This window comes from Mastigoproctus giganteus, chromosome 5 (genome assembly GCF_048544385.1).
Source record: "Mastigoproctus giganteus isolate SK-2022 chromosome 5, ASM4854438v1, whole genome shotgun sequence".
Classification (NCBI taxonomy): domain Eukaryota; kingdom Metazoa; phylum Arthropoda; class Arachnida; order Uropygi; family Thelyphonidae; genus Mastigoproctus; species Mastigoproctus giganteus.
Window position 1 is genome coordinate 192,295,573 of NC_143579.1, and position 18,824 is coordinate 192,314,396.

The window sequence follows — 18,824 nt, forward strand, 5'->3', positions numbered from 1 at the left end:
TTTTTTTGCAGATTATTCACTATACTACCTCAAAATAAATTACAAGTAATTACTAATAAAAGGACAGAGCAGGTCACTGTCTCATTTTGTTGGACTTGAAAAATTCAATGGAATGATTACTTAAATCATCAAGCAATACTGCCTAATGAATTTGGCTTTTTTTTTTTTTTTTTTTTTGACAAACCATCACTGTAAGCCAAGGACAGAAATGAATGTATTCATTCAAGCTTTGATAGTGTGAGCAGTTTACAAGTCATAATACATATTTATGTACAACTATGTATATATACTTATATTTATAGAACAGGGAAGACTAAAACCACAAATTCCTCATGACCACCAGGTGGCAACACTGTTACAGGCAGTGGCTACTGTGTAACATTGCCCTAAGTCTTATTATTGCTGAACATACAACTGGGATTAAACCTAAAATGTAAATTATTTGACTAGAGACAAAATAAAAAAAAAAAATTTAAAAAAATTGACAATCTTGTGTGATTGCTGATCAATCACCCAGTGGCTAGATGCACACATATAGATGGATGTATATATATGGGCATGGCTATATACAATGAACATGAGATGACGTCATTAGGGTAGTGTCACCACCATTTTCTCATCAGAGGAAAAAACGAATAGTGAAGGCCACGGTCCAAAAGCCGTAGACAAAGCAATTGCCCTTTTAAGAATTTGGCACATAAGGTCCTTAGTGGAAGACTCTCAAAATGGAATCACTTGATCCATTCTTTTATTCCCTTATCTATTAATTAGTTATTTGGAATTCTGAAGACACCCGTAATCAAATTTATTCATAAAGGGTTCTGGACAGGAGTGGAGGGAAAAAAGTTTTAAAATTCTCTTTGATGAGAAGTCATTGAAACACATAATGGAAAAAACATGGATGCACAGTTAACATTCAGTATTCAGTGTTTTGCAGAGACAAAAAAAAAAAAATCATTGGTCCAAATTTAGAGAACTACAAAAAATAGAATTCAACCTATGTATCAAAATGCAATACTTCATTTAAAGATGGTCATGGATTCCAAAGGAATCAAGTATGTATGATGGTAATCTTTCACCCCAAACTAAAATGAAACTAAGAGTTGCAAGGCAGAAAAATTAAAGGGGAATATCCTGGTGCATTCACCCTTTATAAAACAAATTCCAGTGATATTTATTTAATAGTACAAATCATTCTGGTAGCCTAGACATTTATACAGGCGATCTGGTAGCTACGAATGATCAAACTGCCTGCTGAAATGTTATTAAGGAGTTCAGAGCTATAAAGAAAAAATCCCTTGAAGGCAAACTTAAGGTCATTTGATATTCAAGGATCTCCTGGTGTCATACCAGACAGGACTAATACGTTCTGATTAACGACTTCAGGTTTAATATCAGTTACAGAAAATGGAGGAAATCCGACACTGCTCTCTTGATAAAGAAAAATGAGGCATTAGGAAATAAGTATCATGCCATTTTCCCATTTCGTTGGTTATTGAGGAGATTCAAAAAATTTATAAATTAACACGATTCGTACAGATGAAGTGATGAATGAGGATGTTGGGCAATACTAGTTACGTAATCATCCAGAAGAAATCAAGATCAATAACCAATATATGGGGGGGGGAGAATAAATACAATGGCAGCTGACATGCTGTAGGGAAAAAAATGCAGAGAACGATCAAAAATTGGACAGAAAACGTTCTCTGCTTCAAACTGCACACATCAGAGGCAAGCACTTTTTGTATCTATCCATTCTCAACATTCTGCCCCTTTTAACATTTCAGCTCTGGCACTATAGTGAGGTTTCGACCATCCATAACCCCTATTAAAATTCTTGCATGAGAAGGTCATTCCCTACACAAGACTACTACTGTGGCTACTGCCAAGATGGAAGTAAAGGAAGGCTTAATGTTAGAAGGAGCTCTGTTCTCTTGTGCTCCAGGTGTTGGAGGTTCTAAGAGTTGAGTCAGATTAGCCGAATCTTCATTTGCATCATGTTGATCTATAGCTTCATCAGCATCATCATAATCATCGTCTTCAGGGTAAGAGGTAGATGAAGGTGGGGATTTTTCATTAGTGGTTCGAGATCCATAGTGGGAGAAGTCTGAAGTTGAGGGTTCGTTGACTGTTGTAGCTGGCCGTAGGGTGGCTCCACCCATCCCACCTGTTTCGGGACTGTCAAAGATCTTGTCCCAGTTGTACTCAGTGAATCCCAAAGACTGGTCACTTACCACACGTGTAGGAAACATGGTGATGTTCTGCACTGTTACCTCTTGTGATGTGACAACAAATAGTACTTCAGCCGGCTTATATCCTTCTGCATGAGCCTGCAAACAGTAAAAATACTTTCTTTACGCTCATTAAAATTAGTTATCATGGAATCTTATATTATGGAAAGAAATTAAAACAAATTTTCTCAGTTGATCCACATATGTACTTTTGAAATGAATTCAAATTTCCTCTTTTAAATAACTTTTCAGAGTTTACTTATATGATTTATTTTTTTTTTTTTTTTTTTTTACCTTCCTTAATACTCACACTTCATGCATATTTGGTCCCTACTAAAATTCAAAAGTTATTAAATGCAGCTTATATTACAAATAAGCACTGCTAACTACTTGCTATTAACCAAAAGGGAAAAAACCAGTATTATTGACTTTACTATATTCTACCATATAACAAACGGAATTACAAAATACATAATGAGTACATACATTTCATTGAGCCTTAGATGTTGGAAGGATGTTTTATTTATCTTGTTCTACCCTTTCTCTTCTCCCCTTGGCTTGAATAGGGATGAGGAATTGATCAAGGGTGGACTGTCTCTCCCTCTTTTTCAAGATAGCCTTGAAGTGATGCATAGTAGTGTTGTTAAACAAGTCTGTCATTCTAGTTACAACAGCAGTGTTGGGGTGCCATTTTAAACAAGCAGACTGCACCTTCTCCCAATGGAATAAAATTTCTTTAATGGCAGCTGTTGGCATCGGCCCTTTTTCCCTGTCTTCTTCTTCAAGTGAAATTTCCTTTTCTCTCTTTTGCTTCCTGTTCGCCTAGTGTCTTGAGTTCTTCCACGGTTGGTTCGTCATCGTGATCCTCCACAAGCTCTTCCACATCAGCCTCATCAACTTCTCCTATGTCGAGGTTCTCCGCCATCGAAATGATTTCTTGCATGGCCGCAGTTGCTTCTGATTCTTCAGCGGCTTGGACTACATTGTTGTCATCCCAAAAAAAGGAAGGAACGAGTTTCTTCCATGATGCACGAAGGGTCCTCTGAGTCACTCCCTCCCAGGCAGTTTTAATAAAGGAAATGGCGTGAAGAATATTGAACTCAGTCTTCCAGAACTCCTTCAGTGTCTTATCAGAAGAATGAGTCACGTCAAAAAGCTGTGAAAACAAAGCCTTGGTGTAAAGTTTTTTAAAACAGGCAATTACTTCTTGATCCATGGGTTGGATCAGTGATGTGGTGTTTGGAGGAAAAAACTGGACTTTGATGAAGTCAATTTCAAGAATGTTTGCCAAGTCTTGGGGGTGGGCACTAGCATTGTCAAGAATCAGCAGTGCTTTCAAAGGTAAATTGTTGTCAATGAGGAATTTTTTTACGATCGGGGCAAACTCCTCAAAAATCCAATCTTTAAAGACTTTCTGGTCTAACCAGGCTTTTGCATTGGATCTCCACATCACTGGCAGTTTGGACTTGATGATTTTCTTCCAAAAGCAGCAAGGATTTTTAGAGTGGTAAACAAGAAGTGGCTTTACTTTAAAGTCTCTGCTTGCATTTGCTGCCAATAACAAGGTAAGCCTATCTTTCATAGGCTTATGTCCTGGGAGAGTCACTTCTTCTTGCGTGATGCTTGTTCGATTTGGTAAGTGCTTCCAAAATAACCCAGTTTCATCCCCGTTAAAAATTTGCTGCGGCAAGTAGCCTTCCTTCATGATTAAATCTTCAAATTTTTTCACAAACTCTTCTGCAGCCTTTTTATCTGCACTAGCTGCTTCCCCATGTCTGAGAACACTATGGATACCTGTTCTACATTTGAATCTGTGAAACCACCCATGACTTGCCTTGAATTCATCAGTTTGATCTGAGATACGTCCTGGAATTTTCTTCTGCAATTCTTCAAAATTAACCTAGCCTTCTCACAGATCATTGCCTGAGTTACTGGATCTCCTTTCATCTGTCCTTCTCTAATCCAGGTAAGAAGCAGCTTTTCCATTTCTTCATTGATTAAATATCTGTTTCTGTCAGAAATTTTCATTGCTCCAGCGAACACCCTAGCACCTATAATCTTGTCTCTTTGTTGCCAAAAAGTTCCCATGGTTGACCTAGGGATGCCATACTCTTGAGCTACATCTGTAATTGTTCTACCTTTCTGCACTTTTTCTATAATTTCTTTCTTCTTTTCTATGCTCAACGAAATGTGTTTCTTTCCTGAATTATTCCGCTGTTCACTTCTCTTTGGACCCATTATCAAATTTCACTCAAAAAATAAATAACTGCCAAAGCACAACATTTTTTACTTTATGAGAAATGCAGAATTATAAATTAGCACAAACAACTAGAGCAAATGTGAACTCAGACTACGATTATTAACAAGATAATGTTGTCTCATAACTGAGGAAGAACTGACGGCATACCCGTATCTATCTTTGAGGGCGGCTAATGTAGCTAAACGATTAAGGGATCTATTCCCGCTTTATCTATCATTGGTTAAATGAAATGTTACTCTTACTCTTTAATACCATTGGTTAAATGAAATGTTACTCTTGCTCTTTAATACCATTGGTTAAATGAAATGTTACTCTTGCTCTTTAATACCATTGGTTAAATGAAATGTTACTCTTGCTCTTTAATACCATTGGTTAAAATGTATGAAGCAGCCGTCACTATTTAGTGCTATTTAGTAACATTAAACGCAGTTACGTAGTTCGGCAAAGAATTCTATCGTGCAATATCATGTAGCGTTTTCGCTGGCCCGCAAAATCCGACTGTCGAATAGTGGTACGTCGAATTGCGAGGCACCACCTGTATTAAGAATTTGCAGATAAAGGCACCACTAGGTGGCAGTGATCATAGTGTACTGATGTGGGATTTAGTTAAAGACATAATTACCATCAGAGGTAAAGGAAGGGGTTTTTGCTTCTGTAAAGGTGACTACAGTGGTCTCAGACAGTTTTTAAATTCTGTACAGTGGGATCAAATGAAGATGTTACCAACAGCAAATTCTAAGTGGGAAGCATTCAAGGAATTAATCATGCAAGCTACTAAAAGTTTCATATCTATTAAGAAATATTGGTCAAGGTTTAGGCCTAAATGGTTATCAAATGAACTAATGAGACTCATGACAGAGAAGAAAAATGCATAGGATGCATATAAATTATCAAGCGACTCAGAAGCCTATGGCAGATATAAGCTAGTATGTAATCAGGTCACAAAGGAGGTTAGGCAGGCAAAGGCAGATTACAAGAAATATTTGGCAAAGGATGCTAAGAAAAACAGAAAGGATTTCTTTATTTATATAAACTCTAAAAGGAAGAGGATGAATCTGATTGGTCCATTTGATATCGATGGTTCGACTGTTGATGATCCTTCTCAGATAGCAAACAAACTGAATGAGTTTTTTGCATCTACATTCACACATGAGGAGTTAAGGTTTGAAAATGGCAGAAGGTTATCAAATTGTAGCAGGGTGCTTAATGATTTTGTAATAACTGAGAGCAAAGTGGAGGAGAAATTGTTGAAGTTAAACATAAGAAAGGCACCTGGGATGGATGGAATCTATCCAGTTATATTAAAGGAGGCGGCAAAGCAACTAAGCAAACCCTTAGCCATAATTATGAGAGCATCCTTGGACTTAGGGGAGGTCCCCATGGATTGGAGATGTGCAAATGTATCCCAAATTCACAAAGGGGGATCGGAGGGCGACACAAATAATTACAGACCAGTTAGTTTAACTTCTGTTCTGGGTAAAATAATGGAGTCACTGGTTAAAGATGCATTGCAGGATCATCTAGACAAGACTGCAGCAATAATTCAGACACAGCATGGGTTTGTTAAGGGAAAGTCTTGTCTGACAAATTTGATAGGTTATTATGATGTAGTTACAAAGGAACTGGATACAAAAAATAATTTTGATATAATATATTTGGATTTCAGGAAAGCTTTCGACACTGTTGCACATGGAAGACTATTGTACAAATTGGAGCAGAATGATATTAAGGGTAAGTTGCTACAATGGATAAAAGGATGGTTGAGTGGGAGAAGACAGAGGGTGATAATCAATGGGTGCTGCTCTTCGGGACTAATGTTATTAGTGGAGTCCTACAGGAGTTCGGTGTTGGGTCCACTGTTGTTTTGTATATTTATCAGTGATATTGATGAAGGTATATAAGGCTTAGTGTCGAAGTTTGCAGATGATACGAATGTTGGCAGGGTTGTTAATGACAGTAATGGCAGTGTGCTACTGCAACAGGATCTAAAAAATTTGGGCAGATGGGCTAAGAAGTGGCAACTGAAGTTTAACCTTGACAAATGCAAAGTACTGCATATGGGTAGAAGTAACCCCAGAGAAACGTACCAACTGTGTGGTACTACACTTAAGGTGGTAGAAAATGAAAAAAGACCTGGGAGTAATTGTGCAGTCAGATATAAAGTTTTCTGAGCAATGCAGACAGGTTGCCTGCCAAGGCAGGTCATGGGGTTTTGTCAATGATATATAGGAATTTTGCTAGCAAGGAAAAGGAGGTGATTGTCCCTCTGTATAAGGCAATGGTCAGGCCATGCCTTGAGTACTGCGTACAGGTGTGGAGGCCTCATTTTAGAAAGGATGTAGATTTGCTTGTGTGTGTACAGAGAAGGGATCCTCTTACCAAGAGAGGCTTAAGTTCTGCAAATTGCAGTGGCTGGAGACTAGGCACCTACACGGGGATCTGATTGAGGTGTATAGGGCCTTGAATGGGTTGAGCACGCTGAATTCTAATGGGATCCTTCCACTTGTTCAGATTATGAACCTAAGGGGACATAAATTCAAATTAAGAAAAGACAGATGTAGAGTAGAGATGTGAGGAAATTTGCCTTTAGCCAGCGGGTGGTTAATTGCTGGAACAAACTTCCATTTGTCGTTGGGGAAGTTGATAGGGTAAATAAATTTAAGGAGCAACTGGACAGGCATTTGGAGGGAATGGTGTGTTTTTTTTTTTTTTTTGGCTGATGCTGCATAAGCTCATACACTTGCATCACATGACACTACTACTACTACTACCACCACCACCACCACCACCTTCTTTCGATAAAATAAAATAGTTACAGAAGCTTTTGACTGTGTGTGTTTCTCTTCCTCAGCTATGAATAAATACATTACTATATCTATATAATATATGTGTAGATAGACCATAGACAATTCAAAGAAAACTTCAACTATAGTGTGAAAGGCATCATTTTATCTATATACCATATTGTTCTCATCCTTCACAATGAGTTACCATGTATTGCACTACCTCGAATAAGTAATGCTTCACTAATAGAGAAGACTACTGTCACTTATTCTCAGTGGATGCCACCACTCAGAGAGCACCGTTTCAAAGCTAGTTGGCTTTTCATCAGTGGGTACCTTTCACATTACAATCATAGTTTTTCTTTAAGAGTTGTCTATGATGTATCTACACAAATATTATATAGATATAGAATCTTAAACTCTTAAAATATTATGCCTTGTTGCATTTAGTTTATTTAAATAAATACGTTACATATGGAAATCAAGAGTGGTACTGCGTGGTCATGTTAGATAAACATAGTGCGTGGCCACGCCTAATCAGAAGCTTGTTTTACCACAGTAAAATAAGCTTCTGTTACGTATTTGAGTAGTTGTTACGTATTACATGTAACCCACATCTCTCTTCTCCCATTGCTCTTTTGTGTTTGGAAAGGCGTTTTTCGAGCTGTCTCCCAGTTTCCCCCGATGTAGCAGCTAGTGCAGTCATGGCAAGAGATGCTTTAGACCAATTAGCTTTGTAGTAAGGTGGGGACCAATGTTTTACCTTAGAGATGAGGGATCGTAATTTTCTGCCTGGGAGTTGTACGCATTTTATCCCATGTGATTTTAAGACTCTACAAACCTGTTGAGATAGGTTTGGGTAGTATGGGATAAAGGCGCTTGTGGCTGAGTGCTCCACATCCGCTTAGCGGATGTGGAGCACTCAGCTATTGCCGAACACGTTTGGGCAACCCACCACAACATTGACCCACACCGCGATGTCGTGACTGTGGAGTCCCGCCACTATCGACGACGTGCCTGGTTGGAGTTGTTGAACATCAAATGCTCCAATACCTCAGTCAACAGGAACAGTGGATGTCAAGTCCACCCTATCATTGAAACAGCAATCCTGACTATTGACAAACGCTGGCATCCAACAATTAATCACGCACTTCACGTACAAGATTGGCAGTACACGCCCTCATGCTCCATTCTTAACTGTCAGTTTAACTGAGGAAGGTTGACAAAACAACCAAAAGCTTTTTGTTTGTATGTATCTAATCTAATATATGTATATTTCCTATTATTAAACTTGTCACAATCTATTTTTGTATCCGTTTTCATTCTGTGTTAAAGTAATTTTAGTTTTGATAATGAATCCAGAGCACACAGGCCTCTTTAATCATAATCATAAAAAACAAGTGGTTTCACTGTACTATCCAGTACAGTTAAGTAAAAAAATCAAATAAAAGTTCAATAGCTGTGTCTTACACCAACTATGGAGAGAGAGAGAGAGAAGGGACTTTTCCATAGCTTCTGTATGATTAACTGATAACAAAATGAACTAATATCTCTCAATTAGGTTGTTACAACTGCCATCAGTCAAACTATGTGATGTAAACTATTTTCGGTTTCTTCCTTTTTTATAATTTAACTTTATTTATTAATAATAAGATTTCTTAAATGCTTAATTAACAGATAGCAGACATTATAGCCACACCCCGATTAACTAAGGGTTGCATTAAGCAGAAGTCTACGTAAGTCGGAATTTCCCCCATGCTCATGCTTGTGCAGCACTCAACTGTGCTCACTGAATTGATTGAATCAAAAAAAGAAATGTTCGACGAACATGCGAATAGAATTATTTATTGTATTTATTCAATTTTTTTATCTCATGCACAGGAAAAATTACAAAAGCATGCAATTTAAAAAATTTTAAAATTATAAAATTACAAAAAAAGAGAGGAGAAAAGCATAATGTCAGTAAGTTTTACCTCTCGAGCATCGTTGCCAAAATCAATGTCTTCAGCTGATAAGTACGCCGCCGCTGTGGAGGTTGAGGGCTGTGGAGATTTAGAAGGAATTGGCCGCTCAACCTTATGAAAGAACATATTAATGGATGACTAGATGGTGGCTTTTTTCTTTTCATCATAGATTTCTTTGTAGTAAGCACGCATTTCAATCACCCCTCTGTTAACTTTTAAGAATCGTTCGCTGTCAGGATGCATCTTTTCAAACCTCACCATTGCCGATGCAATTTCACGAAATGACATTATTGCCATCTCTCTGGTGATGAAAAATCTCGGCTCCTCATTTGGTTCATCTTGAGCTTCATCAGCATTTTATTCTTTCGCTATCGGTGCCTGCAAGTCAATAAATTCTTCGTTAGATAATTCCTACTCTTCTTCCTCTATTAACTCCTCCATGTCTTTGGCAACAGTCTCCAACTGAAGTAGCTCTGCAACCTTTACAATCTTATCTGTAACCTCTTCATCTTTTTCAAACCCTTCGACGCCTTTTACATACCGTGGGCATATTTCCTTCCATGCGCCATTTAAACAACTTTTAGTAATTTCTGCCTAGGCCTTATTAATGTTTAAGATGGCATGGTAAATATTGTAAGATTTCCAAAAGTCTCAACATAAAATTTTTCTCACTGTCAGTAGACAGTGAGACAATGCCTGAGAAAATGTTGCGCGTAAACAGCATGCTTTTAAATTCGAAATAACACCCTGATCTATAGGTTGGATGAGTTAAGTCGTGTTTGGCAGTAGAAATATGACTCTTACGTTTGAATTGAAATCATCTAGATGCATAGGATGTCCAGGAGCATTATCTAATAGAAGCAAAATCTTGAAAGGAACATCATTGTCTTTAAAATATTTTTCAACCTTGGGAATGAAGCAGCATTTAAACCAATCCTCAAAGAGAGATATTGTTATCCATGCTCTAGTTCGATCGGAAATGCACAGGTAGGGTGGCTTTATTGATGCCGTTAAATGCACAAGGATTTCCAGAATGGTACACAAGCAGTGGTATTAATCTGTAATCTCCCGCTACATTAGCCCCAAGCAAGAGCGTGGCCCTATCTTTTGAAGCCCTGAAACCTGGCATTGTCTTTTTCTCGTTGGAAATGTATGTTTGATCCGGCATTTTTTTTTCCAATACAGAGCAGTCTCGTCATGTTAAAAATTTTCTACGTTGAATAGCCGCCTTCATCAATAATTTTTTCCAACACATCACAAAATTTCTCTGTAGCTGCAGAATCGGCACTGGCGACTTCACCACATACTTTAATGTTTTGGAAACCAGCACGATGCTTGAACGCATTAAACCACCTGTTGCTTGTCACAAACTTGGCTTGGGGTTTGCCATACTTATCTTAATATCTTCATAAATACTTCTTGCTTCTGCTTGAATGGCTATTGGACTCATGGGCACTTGCTTCTGAATCTGATTTTCCATTCATATTATTAATAGCTGTTCCATCTTCGATATAGCACCTGAACACTGTTATGTGATCACTGTTGATCTTAACTGCATTGATCCTTTGACATGTTCTTTTATACGCACACTGTCTTTTAAAATAGTACTCACTGTTGAAGCAACGAGACCTAATTCCCTTGCAATAGATGACAAACTTTGTCCTGCTTTGTACTTCTTAATCATTTTCATCTTCATTTCCAAATCAATTTTGTTTCATTTCCTAGCACTGCCAGCACTTGCACTTTCCATTGGTCCCTTTCCCTTCATCATTGTAATACATAAATAGGAATTCAAAGAAGTTTCTAAAAATTTGTTTTTTATATGATTGAAGATTTCAGTGAAGGGGAACTCATTTCACCATAATAATGTAAAAACCCACAGAATTCCAGTTATCGGGATTATCGCAAATGCAATAAGATAAAGTTTACTACCCGTTTTTAATAGATTGCACTAACAGAAAAACCCAATAAACTAGAATGTGAAAATTGTTTTTATTGTTTTTTGGTCGTGACCTCCAGAAACATGCTTTAGAAAAATCAAAAAGGTGTTTAAAATTGATTCTTATAATGGGATGATATGATAACAATGAAAGTGTAGTGCAATTTCTATTATAAATATGAGAGATAAATAGCTTAGTAATATAGCAAAATTTAACTTCCAAGGAATTGGAACAAATTACCATAAAAAAAAAACAAAAAAAAAACACACAATGTGTTATTGGGTTCACATTACGATATTTTCACAATACCTCCATTTATCCATATAGATGCAAAATACGTTTCCATATGTTTTTTTAAGTTTGCACCGGCCAGCAAAAACTTGCATAAAATTGAATTTGCATAAGTCAAGTATTATGTAAGTCAGGAAGTTCTTGTATTAGAATGTGAAGTGAAGAAATTTAGACCCAATAATCACTTTGGAAAATTTTTTCCTGCATTTCTCAACTGAAGATTTATTTCCAGTTCACCACTCCTATATTTTGACCAGCAACCTAAATGGATAACCTGCATTTAGGAAAAAAGTTGAATTTTAAACTTGTTTCAAGAAAACAGGCATGGCTTCTGTTTTTAGGGAAACTGACCTTATTAAATAAGGTTAGGTTACCTCAAATAGGTTAATTCGTAGTTAACTATTAATTAAACATCCAGGTAACCTCTATGGTGTTCTCTATCCATGCTGCTTATGTCTCTGTCTTAGTGGGTAACAATGGTATAGCTGCTCACTCGCTTTCTCTCATGCCATATGCATATGGTAAGGTTCTCAGCTGAAGATTAAACATTACTTCCCATTAGGATGGGAGGGGTTTTCATGCCCCCATCCCTCCACACTCATACCAATCTCAGGTGGAGGGTTATATAATTTTTCTATAAGTCTGGTTTTACATCTTGCAAACAGATGAACCAACTGGAGAACCTGCAATTTATAGAACCAATATATTGATGCCTTATGTTCCTAGTCATATTCCAGAAGTAGTATTGTAACACAAAAACATCAACACACCCAATCATCTGTGTGGACGAATACAAGTAAGGTGATTGCAAATTTGAGATTTCTACGCTGCCATGAAAAGTACATGGCCCATTGTAAAGTGTGATGAGAGAACATCTGGTTGCCTTAATAATAATTAATTTGATATGTATGTAGTCACAATAAACATGTAAATTCTTCGCGCCTCAGCCATATCGGGAATAAACAAATTTTATTTATTTGTCCTCGATGACTTTTTCAAAACCTCAGGTTACCAAAGTATTCAGGGTTATAAAGTAAATGCTGCTGAAAGATATGGGAAACTACAAGTGCTACATCAATTATACCTAGATAGCAATGGAATGTTTCAGCATGACACTGCCACTCCCCAACTGGGAAAAGATTGTGAAAAGATTTTTTTCAGTTTGAAAAGCTTAAAGACAGGCATGGTGTTTAATGTGCTTGAGATGGAAGAAGTTTTACTTCCATAGACCATTTATGGCTGCTAACTTTAGACAAAAAACATTATTCACAGTTTGGCATTTGTTCACTAAGGTTTCATCCACGAGCAGATGAAAAGCCAAAACGCTTCAAAAAGCTGTCCTTGTGGAGTCTCGGAATTTTAAATGCATAGTGGATTTACCTCTTCAGGTGATGCTGTACAATGGTTTGAAGAGCATCCTGAATACTTGCAGCATCTTCCTTGGCCATCCCATTCACTAGATTTGAATCTAATCATCAGTTCTATGGAATCATTTGGAAAGCCACATCAGAAAACAGGAAATGCTACTGACAGATATAGGAAAGTTTGTTATCCCATAGGGATAACAATGCAAACTTTCATTGTCATTGTTATCCCATAGGAATAACAATGCAAACTTTCCTATTAAAATTGATGATGTGTTGTTATCCCTATGGGATAACAACACATCATCAATTCAGTGCAAGAATTTCTGCTGTCACTGCCAAAAGAAGAACTATGAACATTAGATATAAATTACTGGGTAAAAGACACTTAACCTATGTAAACTGAGCTAAAATTGGTAGTTTAATGGATTTTTTTAAACATGTCTCCAACACTGTAGTTATTTTTTTAAATAATAGCTACCACGTAGTCATTTCATCTACACGTTAGTTATTTTAAACTACCATGTAGATGAAATTAGTTCCATACTCAATTGCTATACAATTCTGCCTTACAATAAATGCTATAGGACTGTAGAAAGATATTTCAATTCAGTAGTTGCATTTGATTTCATGGGGAATCTTGCTGTTCCCACTGAACACTGAGGCAGTAATTAAGATCCCATTTATTGATAGATTCCTATGATTAAAATCAAATGCAGTAAATGAGCATATGAATTTTATTTTTCAACTATTGCATTGAAAAATCTGTAGTGATCCTACATTATTTTACTTATAGAGAAAATGGAGTCCAGTTCAAAAGCTTAAAGACAGACATGGTGTTTGTGTTTGAGATGGAAGAAGTTTTACTTCCACAGACCACTTATGGCTGCTAACTTTAGACAAAAAACATAGTTTGGCATATATTCACTAAGAGACCACCCACCAGCAGATGAAAAGCCAGAATGCTTCAAAAAGCTGTCCTTGTGGACAAGGGCGTAGCTACTGTATAGCAGAAGTAGGCAAAGTCTAGGGGCCCTAGTGAATTAGGGGCCCTACTTCACCAGGGCCCATAAACAGATGCAAGTAGGGGCTGTCCGTAGTACACTAGGGTCTATAGACAGACTAACGTCTGTCTATAGGCAACATGTAATGAAAATATTCTCACTGAGCTCCTCAACAGATGTTATACATCTGGAATAAGGAAGGAATTCTTCTTATATCTTATCGCCAAAACATAAACCCAGGCGGCAGCAGTCTTTATTTTGCTTTTACAAATGCAACTTTGTATAGTGATCAGACAACCGTTCAGTTACTGTATGTGTAATATCGTATGGTGTTCGGGATTCCCCAACTTGACAGGAGGACGGGGGGATAGGACCCACCGTATATGAACGTTTAACCATATACTGTGGTCAAAAGTTGTTAGTTGATTAATTTCAATTCAAGTTTGTTCAAGTCATTATCAAAACAGCAATTGACATACAAAAATGTATTTGTTTATTATTGATATTTTTATTTAAAATATAAAGTTTAAAATTAAATCAATAAAATTTTTAGTTAAACATGGATGAAAAGAAAAAGGGAAAGAGTGGAGCCCAAAAAAGAACAATGAAGAAAGCAGTCAATAAATTACCTAAATTAGATCATTTCTTTACAAAACACAGTAATGAATTATGTCCAGAAGAAGATAAAGAAAAGACCAGTATTGAATAGGAAAAGAATGCTGCTGGTGTAAATATATCTGTGGTTCATTTAAATCGAGCAGGGTCATCAAATGAAAACAATTCAACAATAATAGATATGCCTTATTTGGAAATTAGTGTTGAACGCACTGCACCGTTTATTCCCTCAAGTGCTCTTGGAGAATATGTGGACATCAACGTTTCCAATGAAACAAAAAGAAACATGAGTTCGTCACCTCAGAGACCTAAAGGACCATTTTCAAGGGATCCTGAACAACAAAGTAGAAGTTTTAGTGACACGTACTACTATTCTACTTTAACACATGGTCCAGTTCCTTGTTTGTGGCTGTGCTACTCCGAACTACGAGATTGGAAAAATCTATCTTTTCAGATAAAAACTCAGTGTTCCTCAACATCATATCGAGGCATGTGCTATACATGAAATGGGGCAAAGAACACAATGATTGATTAAGATCTTGAGGAACAAGTAAGATACAGATCCTCATTTTGGAAAATGGTACTAGAACAGTTATTTCGGATAATGCTTATGTTGGCTAAAAATTCTTTAGCATTTTGCAGTCATCAGGAAGGATTTTCAGAAGATTACAACACCAATTTTTTTTATCACAAGTCTGTTTACTTTCCTACTATGATGACATAATTAAACAAATTATTAATAAGCCACCTGGTTCAGTAACTCATTAAGCCCCACTATCCAAAATGAGTTAATAGAATGTTTAGGTACCAAATTAACAAAAGAAAAAAGTGTTACACTCAAAATTAATTCAGCAACATTCTATTCACTAATTTTAGATACTACTCAAGATCTCACAAAAAAAGATCAATTAAGTGTTATTGTGCGACATGTTCACATAATTCGTAACGAAAATGAAAAATCTAAAGATTTTGAAATTTGTGAAATGTTTTTAGGATTCTATAACATGAATGATCATTCGGCAGAAATGATGACGGATAATATAATGAAAATATTACACAAACTAAATATTCCCATTGAAAAATGTTACGATGGGGCTAATGCCATGAGTGGGGTTTATAATGGTGTGCAGTCACGCATTAAAAGGATCCAATCAAATGTAGAGTACATTCATTGTGCAAGTCACAATTTAAATTTAGTTATTAATGATGGCATAAATTGTTGTAATAATGTTTCATCAATTTTCAACATCCTTCAAATTTTTTTTGGAAATAGTACAAAAAGATGGGATCTTCCTTCTAAATTTACTGGGGAATCTGAAGCTACATTAAAAAAAAAAACTTGCCCCTACTCGCTGGTCTCGTAGATTACAATCAATAACAGCTGTGAAAGTTTGTTTTGCAGATATTATAAAAGCTTTGACAGAAATGAATCTTAAATCAACTAAAAAAGCAGACAGAAACAAAGGCCACAGAATAATGAAGCAAATGATGACATTTGATTTTATTTTCATTTGTATATTTTTGAATAACGTGATGTGTGAAATTAATTATGCTTTGAAAACTCTACAGAAGCACAATATAGACCTCTATGAATATACTTCTGTATTGGATCGAGTCAATAAAAATTTACAAAACATTCGAAATTCATACAAACAAATTAAATACAAATCTGGGCAAATTACCAAGGAGTTCGGGGTAGATCCCAAATTTGAAGACAAATGACAACATAGAACTAAAAGACAGTATGATGAATTAGCTTCAGATTTTTTATTTGATAACAGAGATTAGTATGTTTTTTTTTTTTTAAATCAGTGTTTTTACTGTTTTAGATAAAATTATAATACAAATTAAAAATCGTTTTAAAAGTAGGAAGTTAGTAAAAAATTATTTTGCAAATACTAGAGCCGAAATAAATAATTAATATGTCAAATGCTGATATATTAAGTGAGTGTGAAAATCTCATAAAAAACGTATTCATCTGTACTCTCTCTCCCCGAACTGCTGATTCAATATTGTAATTTAATCACATTTATTAAACAAGATAAAATTTATTAAACAAGATAGATAATCATACTTATTAAACAAACAAGAAACAGCAGACATGTCTATCAGACAATTTTTTTATTTGACTTTTCAGAAATTTTGACTTTATTTATATTATATTTTACCCTGCCAGCTGCCGAAAGAAGATCATTTAGTAAATTACAAATAATAAAAGATTATAAAAGAAATGCTATTGGTCAAAGTAGACTGTGCAATCTTGCAATGTTGGCTATTGAGCATAAATATGCCAGTAAAATGGATTTTATTAATGATTTTGCAAATGTAAGAGCGCTAAAAGTAACATTTTAACTTTTTTCATTAATTTATTAGCTATAGTATAATTTATGTTTGTCAAATTGTATTTATTAAGTAGCATCATATTGCAATATTAATTTTCATGTTTTTGATGTTAATGAAAACGTAAATAAAATACATTATGTTATTAAAATGAGTCAACATTTTTTTGTTTTATATTATACCTAATTAAAATTTATTTTAATAAAAATAAGTGGCCCAAAGTGATTTCTTGCCTAAGGGCACAAAAAACTTAGCTACGCCACTGCTTGTGGAGTCTCAGAATATTAAATGCATAGTGGATTTACCTCTTCAGGTGAATCTGTACAATTTCAAAAAGATATTAGTAACTTTTGGTATAAACATGGATAAAATTATTTGTTTGTAAGTTGAACATAAGTCCAAGTTTTAAAATTGGACTTAAGTTCAACTATGTGATCATACTGTTCATCGAGAACAGATCCAACAGCATATGCTAAGCTGATGATAAAAAGATACTAACAAAAATCAATCCAAGCAATGAAATGGCAGATATCAACACCATCAGTACAAATCTCAGTGGCTTTGAAAGCTATCTCAAATGTTTCAGACTCTCTATTATCAACCTATAAAAATCAGCACCGATCATCTTCTCCCTCAAAAATAATCCAACTCGAGCCTTAGTCATGACCATAGGATTCCAAATAAAAAATGCCTGTGCAATCTGACTTAGGCATGTCTTTGACCCCAAGTTATGATTCCACCATCACAGTTGAAGGGGGGGGAATACACCTGCTAAATTTTGTCAGGTGTACTAGTTAATGACTAATGTCTGTGAGCCTATGGTAGCTCACAATTTTGTAACAATCTTCCTCTATGCGGAAATCCTATACACAGCTGAAATCTGAGCATCAGGTGCCCACACTAACATGTGTGGACACCTGGTGCATTTATGCGGAGAAATACTGGTTGGTAATATAGGCCACCCACAAATTACCTCTCCCCTGCACAACAAACAACAGAAACAGCAAAAACTGGGGCTAAGCAGTCTACCAAACCTAGTCAAAGTCAGACTAGGTTTGGTAGACTGCTAACATCAGAGTCCAACACTGAGACATTCACGGCACATCCCTCCCCACATGTCTAAGGTCAATCCCAATGCCCATTATGCATTTTAAAAGGCTGGCTTTGTCAGACTGCTTCCTGCTCAATCATATGCTCAAAAGAATCCAAAAGTTGTGTGCTGTTCTCCACCATTTGTTACAACACAGCTTATAGATTATGCACTTTGTACAGTAAGCTCTGCTGCTGACTTGTCATCATAACCATTCAACACTGTTAGCTCACACCTGACTTCAGCACCTCCTACCACAGATGGACAACCTGCTACACAGTTCCTGAGGACTTTTTTTTTTTTTTTTTTAGGAGCATTAGCAACTAAGGCCATATTGCTCCGGGATATGCGGTGGTCATTTCCTGACCTTTCCGCATCCTCCGTATTTGGTGGTGACGGGCTCGAACCCCGGTCTAATCAAGAAGTGTGTGCTGCGCACTGCTGCTCCTTCCCACCTGGCTACGGAGGTGCCTCCTGAGGACTATTAAGTCTCCCACATTTATACAAACACATTATGTTGTACTCTCCTATCACTACAGAGATTACATGATTTTATTATATTTATTTTATTTTTATTTGTTCTTTTTATGTATATTTTTTTCAATCTATCTTCTGTGTATGAATTATCCATTTATCTGTAAACGCCTAGCAACTTGCATGATGGGAATAATGATTATTTATCTATTCATTTATTGAATACTCAGCCTCTGTTTTCAATGGGAGCAGAAAAATCCTGATGATTGGAATCGAATGCAGTAAGTAAAGAATGCAAATTTTATTTGAATCCTGCTGTTATGATGGCATTTTTACCTCACTTTGGGGATTATTATGAAGTCTGCTTGTAAGCAAACTGCATGTCCCATGAAGAGACCACATTTCCCAGTGTTCATATAAGACAGTCCTATTCAGTTATCCGGGGCTTCCCACAGTACAGGATGATAT

General features: G+C 36.2%; 1 protein-coding gene across 1 annotated transcript in view; it reads right to left on the bottom strand.

Annotated features, from left to right (window-relative positions):
- Nucleotides 1-229: 229 nt before the first annotated feature.
- Nucleotides 230-18,824, bottom strand: part of LOC150085959 (carboxypeptidase D-like) — a 325,596-nt gene continuing 307,001 nt past the window's right edge. The window contains exon 9 of the mRNA XM_090374305.1: nt 230-2,330. Within this exon, the coding sequence (XP_090230431.1) occupies nt 1,851-2,330 (480 nt within the window). The 3' untranslated portion in view covers nt 230-1,850. The remainder of the gene's footprint in view (nt 2,331-18,824) is intronic.